This window comes from Lithobates pipiens, unplaced genomic scaffold, assembly GCF_037356315.1.
Source record: "Lithobates pipiens isolate NorthernLeopardFrog02 unplaced genomic scaffold, aLitPip1_a1.2 Scaffold_23, whole genome shotgun sequence".
Lineage (NCBI taxonomy): Eukaryota > Metazoa > Chordata > Amphibia > Anura > Ranidae > Lithobates > Lithobates pipiens.
In genome coordinates this window covers 56,010,814-56,029,414 of record NW_027507785.1, presented here as the reverse complement: position 1 = coordinate 56,029,414, position 18,601 = coordinate 56,010,814, and the positions used below count along the sequence as shown (strand labels likewise).

The window sequence follows — 18,601 nt, the reverse complement described above, 5'->3', positions numbered from 1 at the left end:
CACAGGAGCCAGCGATGTCACCGCTGTCCCCTGTAGTCCGGCGCAGCCATCTTCTTGGTGGGTCTCGCTGCTCCACCGCTGTCATTCGGCGAAGCCACAATGATGTCTCTCACGCATGCGTACGGGAGCCGACACGCACGCCATCTTTGTCGTTGACGATGCCGCGCTCAGTGCACCGCTGTCTACGACAGATGCGCTGTAGACAGCGGTGCCTGTCTTTCGGCAAATATCTCCTAAAAGGGGTACGTTTAGGAGATATTTCTTGGACCTAAAAGTAAGCCTTAATCTAGGCTTACCTGTAAGTCAAAGTGTGTTGTAAGGGTTTACAACCACTTTAAGGAGGGTTTCTTCTTTTATCTACATATACTGGGATGTTGGCAACCGACAAGTCTTACAATAGTGGAAATCTCTTTGTAGGCATTTCCCAAGGGCTCAGATGGAGGAACACAGCAGGAGGCACAAATAATGTTATGTAGAACTCCAAGACAGCCCATCACCTTGCTCTGGAATGGCAGATTATCTACAAAACTACATTTGCTAAATAAAGAAGATACACGAAAACAGAAAATTTAACTTGTAAAAAATTTTATTAAAAGAAATAGAATTAAACATTAAATAAAACTGACTCAAAAAAAAATTCTGATGTCCAGAACGTAACAAAGATTCTTATAAATATTCATAAGAAACAAAAAAAGTCACTTTATAAATAAAGTCCGCCCCACGAAACTGGAAAAAAGGCGCAAGTTACATAGATTAAATTAAATAAATTAGGACATAACCAGTGAACACTGTAAGGGTACAGAATGTACCAAAGATTCAATTTTTTTTATACCCAACTGGTTCCATTAGGCAGAGTTAAACCCCATTTTGCTCAGTGTGGGAATGATCAGTAAGTTACTGAGGAGTGAGTGTTAAGAAAATAAAGATTTTCAAAGTGTCCTTAAAGAGTACCTGTATCAAAAAGGCAACTGATGTACCAACTTGAAGCCTATGAGCTCCAAAGGAACATCAATTATCACAATTTTTGCCAATATTCCTCATGCTAAAAATTTTGTTGTTGCCTCCGCCAACAGGTACACCAAGTTTTTTTTTTTAAAAAAAGGGTACACTCAGAACTAAAACCATTGCTCAACACAATAGTGAGCCCCTAAATTAAAGTTCTGTTGTATCAACTGTAAACTGAAGTTCACAAGAACAGCGTGTTTCTTGCTTACACCGCTTGGAGTAGTAGATCATGAATGTCTACATCCATCTACCCACACAGGATGATGGCAAATGTGCCCAGGGCACTTTTGATAAACATAGAAATAATGTACAACAAAAATGACAGGAACATCTCGAAAAAGATTTAAGGCCATGAAGACAACTTTGCCCAAGTTGTTTAAGATGTAAAATAAACAAAAAGTAGTAATAAATTAAGAATTGCAATGATACTTGTCATTGTAAACCAGTTCTGCTGACAACGCAGTCACAAAAAAAAAAAAAAAAAAAAAAAAAAAAAAAAAAATAAAAAAAAAAAAAAAAAGGACTGATCCAAAGCCTCGGTTTAAAAGCTCCAGCATCCTTTCCTGTGGAGTAGATGTTTGACGAGTGGTCCTAGAGAATGCAGGCACTGCCAGAAATACCAGCACTAAGCCAGTTTCCCTGAGCAAGCTTTTCCCTCAACTCCTTCACTACTGTGCCATGGTGACAGTCCCCTATTAGCAGCAAGGAGGGATTACACATTTAAAAAAAAAAAAAAATCCTCCATTGATCGTACAATGGGACAGTGTGGAGCCTTAGGATTCTCAACAGCTGATATAAAGACTGGAACACATTTTTCAGCAATCTGGATTGTTGCGAAAAAAAAAATAAAAATCTGAAGTCGTGGAATACACACAGCCAAAAGTAGCATCCCTTACCAGGTCTTGTGTTGTCGCTAGATTCTACAGCCTTATTAAAACCTGCTGGCATTTTGAGAAGTGCATCCTCCTAAAAACAGACACCCCCCCCCCCCAAAAACAAAACCATAAAATGGGCTGCAGTTACTGCCCATTCTAATATATGGTTAATATTGCTTACATGATGGCGGGCTGTTTGACTAAAGGCCAACTATCCCTGGAAATTATAATATATATATATATATATATATATATATATATATATATATATATATATATATATATATATATATATATATATATATATATATATATATATATATTTTTTTTTCCCCAGGTTCAAACACCTTGTGTTGGGCTTTGCATTTACATGCATGTTATTAAATGATGTTGCAGATATATTTTTTTTTTCCAGTTCTTTAACTAGATTATAAAATGTAGAAAATACAAAGGATGGCCAACGTTAGCCTTCAAGGAGCCTGCAGCTACATACCAAACATAAGACAACGGAGAGCTTCAAGTAGGTAGCACCTATCCCTAAACAAAATGATTTTGGGTTGAGTTAACATTTAAGTGGATGCACTTCTAAAAGCGAGCACTTGTTTATAATGTGTTGTCAACAGCAGATAGGACCTGATTTAAAAAAAAATGTAAGCAAGATACAAATATATGCTTGCTAGTGAAGCCCCTTCATGGCATAGCAGGGTACCCGCCCTTCCTGCTTGCTCACGTTGCCCCTCCCCCCCACCCCCACCAGCAAAGTCTCTTGGTAAAGTGAGGGGTCTCTAGGATATAGTCCACAGTCTGAAGTCACCACATTCCTTAGCAAACAAAGTTCCTTCTGAAGACCCCCCCCATTCGAGGTATATCACTTGGGTGGGACAGCTCCTTCTATCCCACTGGGAATCCAAGCCTGGGGGACCGGACGTTCAGATCCATGACAGCCCCTCTGTGCCGGGACTGCGTAATATCCTTTTCCAAGTCGCTCAGCGAGCGTCTGTTTTTTGGGCTAAACGGCTTTCTTGACTTGAGCTGCTAGATTCTTGGTCCAGCTTTCTTGTTACTTTGCTATTGTCCTTTTGGTCTAGCTTTTGCTGTGACATCCAGGGATGGGAGAGGATCTGTTCAAGGGTCGGTCGGTCTGAAGGTCTCTTTGACAGACACAACTCAATCAAATGCTGACACTCTGCAGGAGGAAAAAGAAAAAAAAATTATAAGGAAACGGAACTTAGACCATGGAACATGTTTAATTGATGCCAACAGTCACCGCCTACATCTCTAAGCAATGCTGGGGGCCAATTATACTAATAGATCATGGCAAGACTAACTGCATTAGCCACACCAACTAAATACATTTTCCACTATACAAGCCCAAGGTCTTTTCTTCCCCTTGTTAAAAGTAACCCATAAGGGAAATGGCTAATGACAAGCTAATGCACGGATGTCGTATTGACCTGCTACAAAACAAGCCAATAAATGTATGAAATTCTGACTTGCCAGATTGGAATATACATCAGTATAGCAGCCAACTAGTACTTGCAAGTATAGGTGAACATTGGCAGCTTCTGTATTTTCATGAAAGCTTTAAAACAGCTTATGGCCTCCCTAGTCACAAGGAAAGGGTCTTGCTCTCCCAAAAACTACACTGAATGAGAACCCCCCCCCCCCCCAAAAGAAACAGGCGCTTATCCACGCTGTAATTCCCTGCAGCAAAATCTACCAATTTCTGTAGCTAAAATTGTCAGCTCCAAGCAAATACAGTGGTATGACAGGCCGATAGTAACCGCAGCCGTTTTTGCAGCCAGCAGTTACCTGTGATAATCATGGCTGGGTGCACTTTGCGTGGCTAAATGCCCAGGCAAATGCAGCCTAAGAGCAAACCTTACTCCTGGACATTAAAAAGAGAACACAATGGGATGCAAAATCTGGTGCAGCTGTGCATAGAGACCAATCAGCTTCAAGACTCTGACAAAGCTTAATTTGAACAAGCTGAACTTAGGAGCAGATTGACTACCATGCACAGCTGCCCCAGATTTTGCACTCAACAATTTTAGTAAATCAACCCCAATGAGAGTGACCATTGATTCGTGCGTGGCTTACCTCTTGATACCCTGCAGCGGTACTGGATCTTGCCCTTAAGAATTTCATCATCGTGTTCAAAGGGGATATCGCCACACACCATGTCGTACAGCAGGATGCCAAGGGACCACACGGTAGCTGAACGTCCATGGTATCGGTGGAAGCGGATCCATTCTGGTGGGCTGTACACTCGTGTACCTGCAAATAAAACAAGAACATTTAGACCCAAGAACATAAAACCAATGCAAGCCATCTTTTACAGCATCCATAACAGTTCATTTTTTGTGTTTTGTTTTCTGAATAATATCACTGGGGATCCCAAAGCAATGGAAAAATCTCATGGAGAGGGCACACAAGTACGTGGGATACAATGGGGGGTTATTAAAACTGGTGTGCGAAAATCTGGTGAAACTGTGCATAGAAACCAATCAGCTTCCAGGTTTTATTGCCAAAGTTTAATTGAACAATTAGTTGAAGTTAAAAGTCGATTGGCTACCATGCACAGCTGCAACAGATACTGAGCTCCATTTTTAGTAAATCTCCCCCAAATTATACTTGTCTCATCTTTGAGCAGGAGTGCCAAAATGATTGCCCTTCGGCTGGAACTACAAGCCCCATCATGCTTGTAACTGTCAGCCTTGCAATGCCTTATGGGACTTGTAGTTTTGCAACAGCTAGAGATCCACCAGTTTGACACATGCCTTAGAGTGTCAAGTGCAAGCAAACTGGTTGCCAGCATGCATAAAAATTGCACATGTGCCAAGAGCTCAGCACCAAGGCTGACCATACTTCATACAATTTTCCTTTAGATTTACCAAAACCATATAAATAGGAGCGGAGGTCCAACCTAAACACTTTCAATTTGAATGCAATCAGGCAGGCCCTCGCATTACATAGTTGAAGGTAAATCTAAAGGAAATTAAATAAGAAAATATATGGTCAACTTTAGTAGACTTGATAACAGGCCACCGGTCCCCTACATGAATTGGTTTGGCCCAATTTAACTGCCAATCATCCCCTGTTTAAAAGAAATCCTGTATGTAGTTTAACACTAAAAAACAAAAACATTAAAAACAGGCAAAGGAATGGAAACTAACCATCGAAGTCTGTGTAAACTGCATCCCGTAGCAGTGCCCCGGAGCCAAAATCGATCAGCTTGAGCTCAGCCGTCCTGAGGTCCACCAAAATGTTCTCATCTTTGATGTCTCGGTGCACCACATCGCACGTGTGGCAGTGCCGCACAGCCTCCACCACTTGCCGGAAGAAGTTGGCGGCAAGGTCCTCGCCCAAAGCTCCCCGCTCAGTAATAAAGTCAAACAGATCCTGAACAGGCTCCGGTCTCTCCATGATGATAATAAAACCGTCAGGCCGCTCATACCAGTCCAAAAGCTTGATCACCCCACGGCAGCCCGTTGACACTTTCTTTAGAAGGCAGATTTCTAGAGGGACCAGGGTGCCATTCTAAAAAGAACAAAAAAACGTGATTAGCCTCATTCAGCCAGGCCGATTTAGCATTTTGATGTGATGCGCCATTAGCATTCTGAGCTGTTAATCATATGACTGCTTACCATATGCTTAAACTCTCCGATGCGGTCCCTTGCCACATGCTTGATAGCAACCTGTAAACAAAAACAGACATTAGTTGCACTGCCAACACACAAGTTTCAATGTAGCAGCTTTTAAAACTAAAAATGTATCATTTCAATGGAACCCAACTAATCTAAAAATAGCATGTGTTTGTATTGCCCACTTAGACCCCAATAGACGGTAGAGGAGGATTTCTACCATTGATTTAAAATGCTATGTACCATATGCCCTGCCTTTATGCAAAGGCGTTTACCCTTCTCAACAAGCTGGCTCTTTATATTAAGAAACTATGGGGCTGATTTACTAAAACTAGGAGTGCAAAATCTGGTGCAGCTTCCAGGTTATTTGAACAAGCTGATTGGCTACCATGCACAGATGCACCAGATTTTGCACTCTCCAGGTTTAGTAAATCCACCCCATTGCTGCAAAACACTAAAGTAGGGCACCTATGCTTGACTACAAATAGTAAAAGCGATAGAGATAATAAAAAAATAAATACAATTTTATATATATATATATATATATATATATATATATATATATATATATATATATATATATATATATATATATATATATATATATATATATATATAAAAAAAATTTCACCCCCCTACACAGACAGCCCCAAGGCCACAGCCATAAAGGGGTTGACCATCACTATACAAAACAACTTACCGGTAGCTTATCTGCCAGCCTGACTCCAGAATAGACCGTGCCGAATCCTCCGGTGCCGATCACAGGCCCAACCTGGTAGCAGCTCTCGAAGGGTTCTGTGACTGCAAAGGAAGAGGGAAAGAAGGTTAGTCAACTGTTGATGCCATCAAGCATCCTTACATCTAGGGAGTCAATATACCTGAAAGGATACTAAGGGCAGGTACAGCAAGAACATCCATGGCACTGCAGTGTCTGAACTAGCGGAGTGTGAGGTCCACGCAGACCACCCATCTCGTTATATCTGCTCACGTTAAGTGATGATCTCAGAACATGAGGCTCTTACTCATCACTAGATATTTTCATAAACGTATACAGAGAGTGAGTCACGATGCAGAAAGGCCATGATGCTGTCATAATGAGTCCTGTGTGCAGTGGTTATGTGTGGAGATAGATATAACTATAGATATATCTATCACTCACACAGCAGCATCTTCAAGAAAAAAAAAAAAAAAAACCCACAGCAGGACCAGGGAGACTCCCTGCAGAACAGGCAAACCCCTTCCCATGCTTAGCTCTGCGGGTATCCCAGGGAAACCCCTCCCTCAGGAGGAGACCACCCCACACTCCGCCGCTGCTCACTGCACCACAGCGCGCGGCTCATCTGCAAAGCCGCCCCCACCCCAGCCAGATCAATAGATGCAGCCTCTTTGCTGCAGGTAGCACATCCCGGCACGTACTGCAGGTAATGCAAAGCAGGGAGGGCTGGGGGAGATGCTCACAGCCATCTAGTGTAGATCATAGGATGTGGACCCAACACTGCAGATACTGCTTACTATTGGCAACAGACCATGCGCAATGACGCAGAGAGACAGTGACGACTGCAAACGTGAACTGAATGGATGGGCACGTCACATATTCAATCTAAGCTTTGCTACGTACAGTGTGCTCCCACATACAATTAGATGTATGCAGTCAACCCCCCCCCCCCCCCCATCTATAAGCAGATGTATACAGTGTAATTAGCTGTATGCAGTATACCACCTATCCACAATCTGCTGTATACAGTAGCCCCCCCCCCCCATTTAAAATCTGGATACAGCATCCCCCCCATCCACAATCAGCTGTACACAGTGTGCCCCCATATCTATAATCTGTATACAGCACGCCTCTTCCCAACTATTATCTATATAGAGTATGCCCCAACCCATCCAATTATCTGTATACCCCCATCTATAATGTCCCTCCCCCAATAAACTATACAGTATGCCCCCCTTAATCTGTATACTGTATATCCCCCCCCCCCTCCCATCTCTATTCAATAGAATCCAGCTCCCCCTCTACAATCAGCTGTATACAGTGCGCTCCTAGGCAGCCTTGCAAGCTCTGTTGTATACAATGTATCCTCTGCACTACATTCTGATCCCTATCAATAAGCTGAAAAGATTGAAAGTATTTCTTAATCTGCAGCTCCCTTCTCTATAGAAATAAAATCACAACAAAACCCATCCCCCTCCCCCATGTGCAGTGTGTATACACACAGACAGACACACACACACACACACACACACACACACACACACACACACAAGTCATAAGCCACATCGACTGTACACAGAAGATCAAAGCCATTCATAGAGATCAGATCACATGCTGCAGCTGGACCGAAATAATGGCAACAGATCGGCAGCAGGCAGAGCCCATCCAATGACAAGTCATGTGCCATGATGACCACAGGAGGGAAAAAAAAAAAAAAAAAAAAAAAAAAAAACACAATACATTATTTAAAAAAAAAAATTTTTTTTTTTTTTTTTTTTTTTATTATTATGTTCTGGATATTTTTCCCCCAAAACGATAAAAAATTTTTTATTATATATATATATATATATATATATCTAATGTTTAAATAATATACACAAAATAAATACAATCTGTCCACCACGTGCACATCAATGCGCTAGCACTGTACATTTACCTCCGGTGAGGTTGCCCTGCTCATCAGCCACCGGGCACGGATTGGAGGACACCGGGCTGACATTATTGTTCTCCTCGGACGTCCTATAATAACGATTGATTGGATGATCCATGAACGTCTCCGGAGTAGCGAGCAGCATGATGATTTCTTTGCCCGGCCGATTTCCCCCCCGACTCTCTCACTAAAACACACCAAACACGCGTGCAGCACAAGCAGCAATAGCCGGCCGGTAGAACAACGAAGAAGCTCCACGTGTGGGCTGAGCGCTCTAAAAAATTGTATCTCACTACCCTTCTGTCCGCGGGCCGGCCAATCAGCGCGGGGGAGTCGCGGAGCTGCGGCCAATCACAACGCGTCCCGGGAGTTCCTTTCGCGCGCCAAGGCGGGGTCGGCCCTTCCCTCTCTTTCTGTCTTCTCTCTCTCGCTTCCCCTCCCCACTCCGCTCACACCTCCCACCCCTCGGCCAGCCAATGGGCGCTCTGCAACGGGCTAAGCATTTAAATGCAAAGCGAGCGATGGGGCGTGGCTAAGCAAGCAATGCTTTGCTATTGTCTTTCCCGTCACCCCCTCCTCCTCCTCCCAGCCTGTTCAAACTGCCCCCCCTCCTCCCCAAAAACACAAAAGTTAAACAATGTGTGGAGGAGATTTCCTAAGGCCTCATGCACACGAGACGCAGTTAAACGCGCGTTCAGATGCAGTTGGACAGTTTTTTCAACTGCACCTGAACTCATTCAATGTTATCCTATGTGTCCATGCACACAGTCTCGTTTTTTTGCGTTTATATGCAGTTGCGTTTAATCACGTTTTTCCAGAAGCAAAAAAATGCGTTCAGAGACAAAAATTTCTGCGTTTCAGACGCAAAACGGGGCTAAACGCGGCTAAACGCGGCTGAACGCGGCAACCGCGTTTAGCCGCGTTTGCGTTTATATGCGTTTTTAAAGGTGACCTTTTTTTTTACATTAAAAATCTCAAAAATGATTGCAAATGATGAAAAACCATTAGAAAAATATTTTAAACAATTGCAATTGCAAGTGGACAATCCACAACTTGTGGCAAGTGACGTGGCAAGTGGACAATCCACAACTTGTGGCAAGTGACATGGCAGGTGGCAAGTGATGTGGCAAGTGGACAATCCACAACTTGTGGCAAGTGACGTGGCAGGTGAAGTGGCAAGTGACGTGGAAAGTGGACAATAGACAACTTGTGGCAGGTGACGTGGCAAGTGACCTGGCAGGTGACGTGGCAAGTGGAAAATCAACAACTTGTGGCAGGTGACTGGCATGTGACGTGGCAAGTGGACAATCCATAACTTGTGGCAGGTGACGTGGCAAGTGACGTGGCAAGTGGACAATCCACTTGTGGCAGGTGACGTGGCAGGGGACGTGGCAAGGGACGTGGCAAGTGGACGATCCACAACTTGTGGCAGGTGATGTGGCTGGTGACGTGGCAAGTGGACAATCCACATCTTGTGTCAGGTGACGTGGCAGGTGACGTGGAAAGTGGTGTGGCAAGTGGACAATCCACAACTTGTGGCAGGTGATGTGGCTGGTGACGTGGTAAGTGGACAATCCACAACTTGTGGCAGATGGCATGGCAGGTGACGTGGAAAGTGGACAATCCACATCTTGTGGCAAGTGACGTGGCAAGTGGACAATCCACAACTTGTGGCAGGTGATGTGACAAGTGGACAATCCACATCTTGTGGCTAGTGACGTGGCAGCTGACGTGGCAAGTGACATGGCAAGTGGACAATCCACATCTCGTGGCAAGTGACGTGGCAGGTGATGTGGCAAGTGGACAATCCACAACTTGTGGCAGGTGACGTGGCAGGTGATGTGGCAAGTGACGTGGCAGCTGACGTGGCAAGTGGACAATCCAAAACTTGTGGCAGGTGACGTGGCAAGTGACGTGGCAGGTGACGTGGCAAGTGATGTGGCAAGTGGACAATCCACAGCTTGTGGCAAGTGACGTGGCAAGTGGACAATCCACAACTTGTGGCAGGTGATGTGGCAGGTGACGTGGCAAGTGAACAATCCACAACTTGTGGCAGGTGACGTGGCAAGTGACGTGACAGGTGAAGTGGCAAGTGACGCGGCAAGTAGACAATCCACAACTTGTGGCAGGTGATGTGGCAAGTGACGTGGCAGGTGATGTGGCAAGTCACGTGGCAAGTGGACAATCCACAACTTGTGGCAGGTGATGTGGCTGGTGACGTGTCAAGTGGACAATCCACAGCTTGTGGCAGGTGGCATGGCAGATGACGTGGAAAGTGGACAATCCACATCTCGTGGCAAGTGACGTGGCAGCTGACGTGGCAAGTGACATGGCAAGTGGACAATCCAAAACTTGTGGCAGGTGACGTGGCAGGTGACGTGGCAAGTGACGTGGCAGGTGACGTGGCAAGTGATGTGGCAAGTGGACAATCCACAGCTTGTGGCAAGTGACGTGGCAAGTGGACAATCCACAACTTGTGGCAGGTGACGTGGCAGGTGACGTGGCAAGTGAACAATCCACAACTTGTGGCAGGTGATGTGGCAAGTGACGTGGCAGGTGATGTGGCAAGTGACGCGGCAAGTAGACAATCCACAACTTGTGGCAGGTGATGTGGCTGGTGACGTGGCAAGTGGACAATCCACAGCTTGTGGCAGGTGGCATGGCAGATGACGTGGAAAGTGGACAATCCACATCTCGTGGCAAGTGACGTGGCAGGTGATGTGGCAAGTGACGTGGCAAGTGGACAATCCACAATTTGTGGCAGGTGACGTGGCAGGTGATGTGGCAAGTGGACAATCCCCAACTTGTGGCAAGTGACGTGGCAAGTGGACAATCCACAACTTGTGGCAGGTGCCGTGGCAAGTGACACGGCAAATGCAAGTGTACAACTGCTCTCTATGCTGCTGCTGCTCACTCTGATCAAAATAGCAGAAATAGTTAAAAAAAATGCTTTGAGAGCTTGGGGAGGGTCTACATGATGTTATCTTTATAAACGCGTCTAAACGCAAACGCGTCTAAACGCGTCTAAACGCGTCTAAACGCGACATGCAAACGCGGCAAAACGCGCGTTTCTAAACGCGCGTTTCAGCTTTTTTTTGACAGAGGTTTCATCTGCGTCTCGTGTGCATGAGGCCTAACTACTCGTTGAGAGTTGGAATTTTCCGTAGAGTTCTCATTAGCAGCCTATCACCCTATGAAATCGTGGCTGCTGATGGGGAGAGTTTACACATTTGCAGAGCAATTGGGTTGGATGAGGTGATGATGACTGCAGGGCACAGCAGTGGGCAATACAGGAGAGAAGGGGGGGGGGGGCTGCATGTGCCCCCCCCTCCCTCCTCACATTCCTATAGGATGAGAGTGGGCTTTGCTTTTGGCGGCAAAATCCGGGAGCACATAAGGTAAAGGAGCACCACACAGGGAGAGGGGCTGAGGGGAGGCTGCCTGAGAGGAGATGGGTGGTCTGCAGGAGCTCACACCATCCATAGGGGCATGTGCAAAGAAAACGTGGGGACCAGGGATGAGAAAATACAAGAGATTTCCATAGAGAACCATACACCACATCATGGCATCTCACAAAGCAATCATAAAACACCTCACTGCAAGATAAAAACAACAAAAACAAAGCAAAACTTTTTTTCCCCCTCTTCTATAAAACCAAAAACCCAGTTTTATTATCTTATCAGGTGTGGAGAATTACCTCACAAAACAATCAAACACATCTGTGCATGTTATAAATAAAATTAAAAAAAGTTAAAATTAGTTTAGAGAGAATATAATATTTTATATATATATATATATATATATATATATATATATATATATATATATATATATATATATATCTTAGCAACATCCCCCTGAGGTAACCTGTATAAAGAATTACCTCAAAACTGAAATATCCCTTTGCATGTTAGAAAAATGTAAACATACAAAAGAGTATGTGTATGTATGTATGTATATATACGTACATACACTCTTTTTTATATTTTATGTTTTTTTTTTAACATGCACAGGAATATTTAAAAGGGTAAGTTCACCTTTACAGAAAAAGGTAAGTAAGGTGAACTTACACAGGACCGCCCCCCCCCCTCCTCACCTGGATCACAACAATCTCCCGCTGTGAGCCCTGTTATATCTGCCTCAGGAGTCCGGGCGCTTAGAAATCCCAGCGCCCGAATCTCCAAAACGTACCCCCCCCGTCAGAAGGGACGTTTCGGGGCATTCTAATTGGTCGGCGCCATTACATCCAATCAACCAATCAGAAGCCGCGTAGCCTGTCCTGTCAGCTGGGAAGAAGACACGTGGATGCCGAGGGAATTTCTTAGCCCCGGACATCTGACGCGGAAATACTGGGGGGGGGGGGCACTCACGGGTCTTGAGAGGTGAACGCACAATGAAGGTTTTGTTTTCGACAAGGCAAAAGCTTGTCTTTCTCAGGACGTCGGTCCTGAGGAAGACAAGTTTGTGCCTCATCAAGATGTCAAAATATAACCTTCATTGTGCGTTCACCTTTCAAGACCCACGAGTGCCACTCTCTCTTTTGAATTGCATGCACTACAGTCTTTGCTGCACCCCGGGGCCCATTTTTTATCTCTGATATGTGTGCAGTGGCAACCATTGGAGAATATATACAGTACATAAACTCTTTTTTATATATATATATATATATATATTTTTTTTTTTTTTTTTTTTTTTTTAACATGCACACACAGGGGTTTTTGATTGTTTTGTGAGGTAATTCTCTATACAGGTTACCTCAGAGTAATGAAGCTAAGATAGAGATAGATATATCTATCTCTATCTTTGCTTCATTTCTCTGAGGTAATGTGTGTGTGTGTGTGTATGTATGTGTGTGTATATATATATATATATATATATATATATATATATATATATATATAGAGAGAGAGAGAGAGAGAGAGAGAGAGAGAGAGAGAGAGAGAGAGAGAGAGAGAGAGAGAGATATATATATATATATATATATATATTACACACACACACACACACACACACACATATATACATACACACACACACACACACGTTACCTCAGAAATATATATATTTTACATATATACACACACATAAATAGAGAGAGAATGACCTCACAAAACATCCAAACACCCCAGTGCATGTTAAAAATAAAAACGATATCCTATATTATTTTTATCTTAGCTGCATTCCTCTGAGGTAACTTGTAAAGAGAATTACCTCATAAAACGAGCACCTACTTCTTATTTAGAAGTTTCACATATATCTGTAAGTACCTCATACATGCCACCATAAACCGCCTCACCTTGCTACACACACAGATAATTTTAGACATGCGTTGATATCCGCATTCCTTTCTGTATTATGATGTCGCGTTAAAAGCTAAGAGGGCAAAATAAAAAACAAAACATAGAGTATGTCTGCCCTAAACGCACAATTTTCCTTGACTTTATTCCTTTGGAGCACAGAAAAATAGACATAGACCTGTCAGGAATGCCCCTGGGGCCCAAGGGCTCATTCACACCGTACAGTGTGAATGGGCATGTGTTTATGCGTCCGGAAGTGACGCGTGTTTGTATACAAATCAATGACTGGCTGCGTGTCACCGCACATCCAAGCATTTGCAAGAGTACAGGGACAGATGAGCGGCGCTGGACGTAAACCATCTGCAGGCAAACGCTCGGTAACCAGCATGTGAATGAGCCCTCAGTCCTGTTGTGGGCTGATAATCTGTAGCATTATTATGGAGTCAGACTGAGTGGTGTCAGCCCTGCCCAGTTTTCTTTTGCCAAACTAAGCTAGTCCTGCCTCCACAACATAACGGCTAATCATTCCACAAGATATGGCCCCAGAGGGCTATTTACTCTCCTTGAGATAACACAGGAAGTTCATTGTTGGGGTTTTACACACACACACACACTTTAATAAATGCCGCCTATGTACAAAGCAACAGCCTCCTCAGTTGGATGCCTATCTCATGCACAAAGGTACCAGTCATAATCGTAGAAAATGACTTTGTATACAGATCGTTCTAGTCATGCTTCTTTATAGGCGTGTCTAATTTTGTTTTCTAACGTCACCCTTGCCGGATGTATTTAGAAATTTGCTGCATGTTTTGGCATGGCCACCACCCCCATTCCCTCTCCCTTGCACCCAACCCAGGTATTAATAGGAGGCGTGACAGGGCCTACTGGTTACCGATGGAGCCTCATTGAGGAAAAACAAGTCTACGTTTGTTAGTGATACTCATGGAAAATGGAGAGATCTAATCAGCTTTCATGAGAAGCCACTCTCAGCCAGGGGTCTGTTGAACCCCACGGTTCATCCAGAGGTTGTTAGGGGTTCCTTGAGCCATGGCTGATGGACCACGTTTGATGGTGCCATCAAAGTTCCAGGGCCAACACCACTTGGCAAAGCCAATACCAGGACATCAAGTATCTTACTGTCTTCAAGGGTGGGATTCTGATCACCACTGTAGGGGGGAATTCGTCCTACTGACCACCAATATAAGGGGCATTTTGCCTATTGGTTTTAGTAAGGGTTCCTTGAGACCTGAACATTTTTTTGGGGTTCCTTTTGTTGCGAAAGGCTGTTCAAGAGGCTTGGTTTACTAACATTTAGGGTAAGCCTAGTCACGCCAGGCCATGCTGGTGCTAGGCTTTCACGTTTAAGGCATCAGTGCTACAGATAAATTGGTAGATATGGTTTAGGCATGCCCAATCAGGATTGGGAACGCTGCAGATGCCATTTTTGTGGCGCAAGTCAACACAACGTGCACAAATTCTACAAATTTGTGTTTTTTCTTGACTGCCTTTTACATCCTCTTGTGGTACATGGGTCAATAATAAAAAAATAAAAATAAAGTTGGGATAATAAGATAAAATTGATGTATTATTAATCATAAATTCGGCGGCCCCTGCCACCCCGGACACACCGACCGCAACGTCTTGCCTTGATTTACCATAATGTTCGCAACATTTATAAGTGCACCTGTAATAAGTGATAAAAAGGGTTGTTTTACCCCATTCCTATGGTGGAGAACTTGGGAATCCTGCGTAAAATACGTCTCGCAAAGTCCACGCCTCTCCTTAACTATGATTAACGTTTACGTTGTTTGTAAACGAAGCTTTGCGTTTCCTATTTATTTAGGTCAGGATCTCCTGCGAGCCATTGGCATTCCACTCATCTAATTTTAGAAAACAGTCCACAAGTCATCGAAACCTGCGCCGGTGAACACCCAGCGTAACCGAGACCAATTAAAAAAAAAAAAAAGCACATGCGTTTCTTCCTCACGTTGTTGTATTGTTGTTTGGCGCGCCTTGTTGTGTGTCATGCTAAGCCAGCTGCCTAACCGCTTTCTCTCTCTCCAGCAAATTGCTGCTGGTGTGGTTTTGATTTGAACTTCGGCCACTAGGCGCCAGCCGCGAGCGCTTTGTTGACATTTTTCTTGCCAGCCAGCTCATACAAATTCTGTTAACCTCTTATGGTGCTCAATTCATCGCCTGCCTGCTACAGAATTCCCTCTTAATACCGCCCTGAGCCACTACGCAGTTACAAAATGGCTCAGATCTACCACCTATTTATATTCAGGAATTCCGCCACTTCATGGTGGCGAACGGCAGCTTCCAGATATATGTTTATCTCGCGCAGAAATTTACGACGACGCAGTATTTTAAGGAGGTTGCTGAAGATAGCATTTTTTTGCATGCTTAAAAAATATATAATAATAATTCAGCTTCCCGTACACTCCTTAGCCAAAGGGGAACAATGTTCCAACCAAACGTTCAAAGCATCAACAACCACCTTTTTACATTTTTCAATTCTATAGGTCATGAATATCTTTCTCCTTTAGAATCCCCGAGAACAGCCATGTTATGTAATCTTACATCTTCCACTATAGAGTCCGCTGGCTAACCCCCGGCATGGAATCTGCGTTCTAAATCTACAACGATAAATCCTTTTTTTATTTAAGGACATTTAACATCGTAGCCATTGAAATCAAAAAAATTTTACCCAAATTTTTTTAAGCCCTTCCTTGCTTTCTAATTAAACCGCCTCCTGCGTTTGGCATTATTTAACGTGTACAGTTAGATGGCACAGCAGCCGGCTAAAAATAGATTTTGCACTCTTCCAACCCCCCACCCTTTTGTTATTTATAAGTCAGAGGTCAGCAACCTTCAGTCCGGTCCTCCCTGTCCGAATTCGATTTCAATGTGTCAATGTGTGACTGATGATTGCAAGCTCTTCGGTTAAAAAAAAAAAAAAAGTGTTTTAAATCGGCGTCGACCAAATTATAGAGATCTTTTGCTTAGAGCACCCCCCATGCTGGGGCCACGGGTGTGTTGGGTTTTTATTTTTTAATTAAAATTTTTTTTTTTTTGGACGGCGCTACCGAAGAAGCCGGTGCTTTTAAAAAAAAAAATAAAGCACCAGGAGCCGGTGTTATATCATAATAGCCCAGATGGTGTGTGTTTCCCTTTGCACAGCTAGGTGTCCCCGGTGGTTACCTAACCCACCGCCTCCCACTCTCATGCATCACAGAAATCACTGTAAATTCTCCTTTAATATGGATCTGAACCGTGGCTGTCATGATCTGTCAGGATCTTGTGAATCACAACCACATGCAAAAAAAAATAAATAAAAAATATTTCTACAATCTAATGCATCATAGGCTGTCACCGTCTATTTCTAGCAAACCGGTCAAGTGATACAATGTATACAACGCACATCAAAAAAAGACCACATTTCCAAGTAATGCAGCACTCAAGGTATAAGTAACAATTTTTTTGAAATTTTTTTGAAATTTTTTTGCAGATGCAACTCACCAGCTGGCATGTCGTCTTTGGGGAAAACCGAATTTAGAAGGTAATTATGGATCTTCTGGTGATAGATGACTTGTACAGTTGACATGGTGGTTTAAGCAGCAACAAAAAAAAAGGGTCTTTTTAAAGGGTGACAGCTTCTTCTGTGGTATTCTAGTTAGGCTGACCACCTCCCCTCCTCCTGTAGTCCGCTCTGGTCCTAGGAGTCCCTAGCTTGTATAGTCCAAGGGATGAACAGTCCTCTTAGACAGCACTGTTCACATTGACTGAGGCTCAAGGACTCTGCAACATGATACTGCTGACAGAGCCAGAGGGAGTGTCTAGGGGAGGGTGAAGCTGCACACCCACCCACCCATCGGTGACTAAGTATGGAGCTTCATGCTTCTATACAGCTCAAGCATTCTGTGTCAAGCCTGCGATTGTTGCAGCTGCTTGGGGAGGGGGCGCCACCGCCTCTGTGCTTACATCCACAGCGATTAATTTTCTCGCACGTGACCGTTGGCTTCGTGCCTACGAGCGCTAAGGTGCCTGTAGACCGCAGCCCGTCGTAGCTGGGTCCAATGCGATTGCCTGCGACCTTTGAAGAAGCACGGTTTACACATTGGGGTTGGTTTACTAAAACTGGAGAGTGCAAAATCTGGTGCAGCTGTGCATTGTAGCCAATCAGCTTCTGAGGCTCCATTCACAGGAATGGAGCCTCAGAAGGCAAAAAGCATTTTTTTATGCTTTTTGCATTTTGCAGCAATGCAGGGATTTTTTTTTTAACATGGGTTCCTAAGGAACGCATTCACATCAATGCATTTTTGTGCCTCTGCGCTTTTGGAAAGGGTCGTGGGACTTTTTTTCCAGCAAAATGCAGCGTTTTTCGTGTAATAGACTTCAACGGACCCGCATCCAAAATGCAAGTACTGCGTTTTTACCGCAGATTCTTTACATTCACTGTATATAGCTGGTTGCTAAGGAGTGGGATCCGGAAGCCGCGTCCTTAACAACCGATAAATCATCAGCTGTTAGCGGGCATCCCCGCTGACAGCTGAATGTAAAAGATAAAATTGCCGGTTAAAAAAATTCACAAAAAAACAGAGTGGGGTCCCCCCCCAAAGACCATGCCAGATGGAAGGGCCTGGCATGGATTTAGGGGGACAGCCCCATGCCAACATTTAAAAAAAAAATTATGTGGGGCTCCCCCCCAAAAAAACAAACCAGATCCTTATCCAAGCATGCAGCCCGGTAGGTCAGGAAAGGGAGGGGACGAGCGCGAGCTTCCTCCTGAACCATACCATGCCGCATGTCCTCAACAAGGGGGGTGGGTGCTTTGGGGCGGGGGGCCTTAGAAAGAAAGTTGTACAAGAGAATTTTATAATGTATGGCCAGATGATTCTGGATGTCCTCTCTCTGACTTGCTATAAGGAACTCAAAGTGTTCAGTGAAATCAGAGCAAGCAGTTTCATTAAAGGGGAGCCTTTAGATACGTTATGAAATGGGGAAGGGGCTAAAGCTGGCCATACACAGGCTCAATAGCGTAGAGGTAGGAACGCAATGGCCAGTGATTTTATTTTGACAGCTGGCAGCTGCGGCTGTCAGAATACCCAAACAATGACTGCATCTGATTCGATTCA

At 44.0% G+C, this 18,601-nt stretch overlaps 1 protein-coding gene across 2 annotated transcripts; it reads right to left on the bottom strand.

The window, feature by feature from the left end:
* Positions 1–568: 568 nt before the first annotated feature.
* Positions 569–17,269, bottom strand: LOC143927540 (serine/threonine-protein kinase pim-1-like). Of its 2 annotated transcripts, none has more exons than XM_077451664.1 (6): positions 16,986–17,269; positions 6,225–6,325; positions 5,528–5,578; positions 5,057–5,420; positions 3,981–4,157; positions 569–3,066 (listed from the first exon to the last, which is right to left on the bottom strand). In XM_077451664.1, exons 1-6 carry the CDS (start codon positions 17,068–17,070, stop codon positions 2,867–2,869), a joined length of 978 nt encoding a protein of 325 aa, XP_077307790.1. In that variant the 5' UTR covers positions 17,071–17,269; the 3' UTR covers positions 569–2,866. The 2 variants fall into 2 exon arrangements, with proteins under 2 accessions (XP_077307790.1, XP_077307789.1); XM_077451663.1 differs by lacking the exon at positions 16,986–17,269 and adding an exon at positions 8,176–8,544.
* Between the last annotated feature and the right edge of the window lie 1,332 nt (positions 17,270–18,601).

Excerpts from the sequence above, each read along its gene's own strand:
- LOC143927540 (XM_077451663.1), bottom strand. The coding sequence starts at position 8,314 with ATGCTGCTCGCTACTCCGGAGACGTTCATGGATCATCCAATCAATCGT. Across the intron at positions 6,326-8,175 it reads GCAGGGCAACCTCACCGGAG|TCACAGAACCCTTCGAGAGC; the intron begins GTAAATGTACAG and ends CTTCCTTTGCAG. Across the intron at positions 3,067-3,980 it reads CCGCTGCAGGGTATCAAGAG|AGTGTCAGCATTTGATTGAG; the intron begins GTAAGCCACGCA and ends TTCCTCCTGCAG.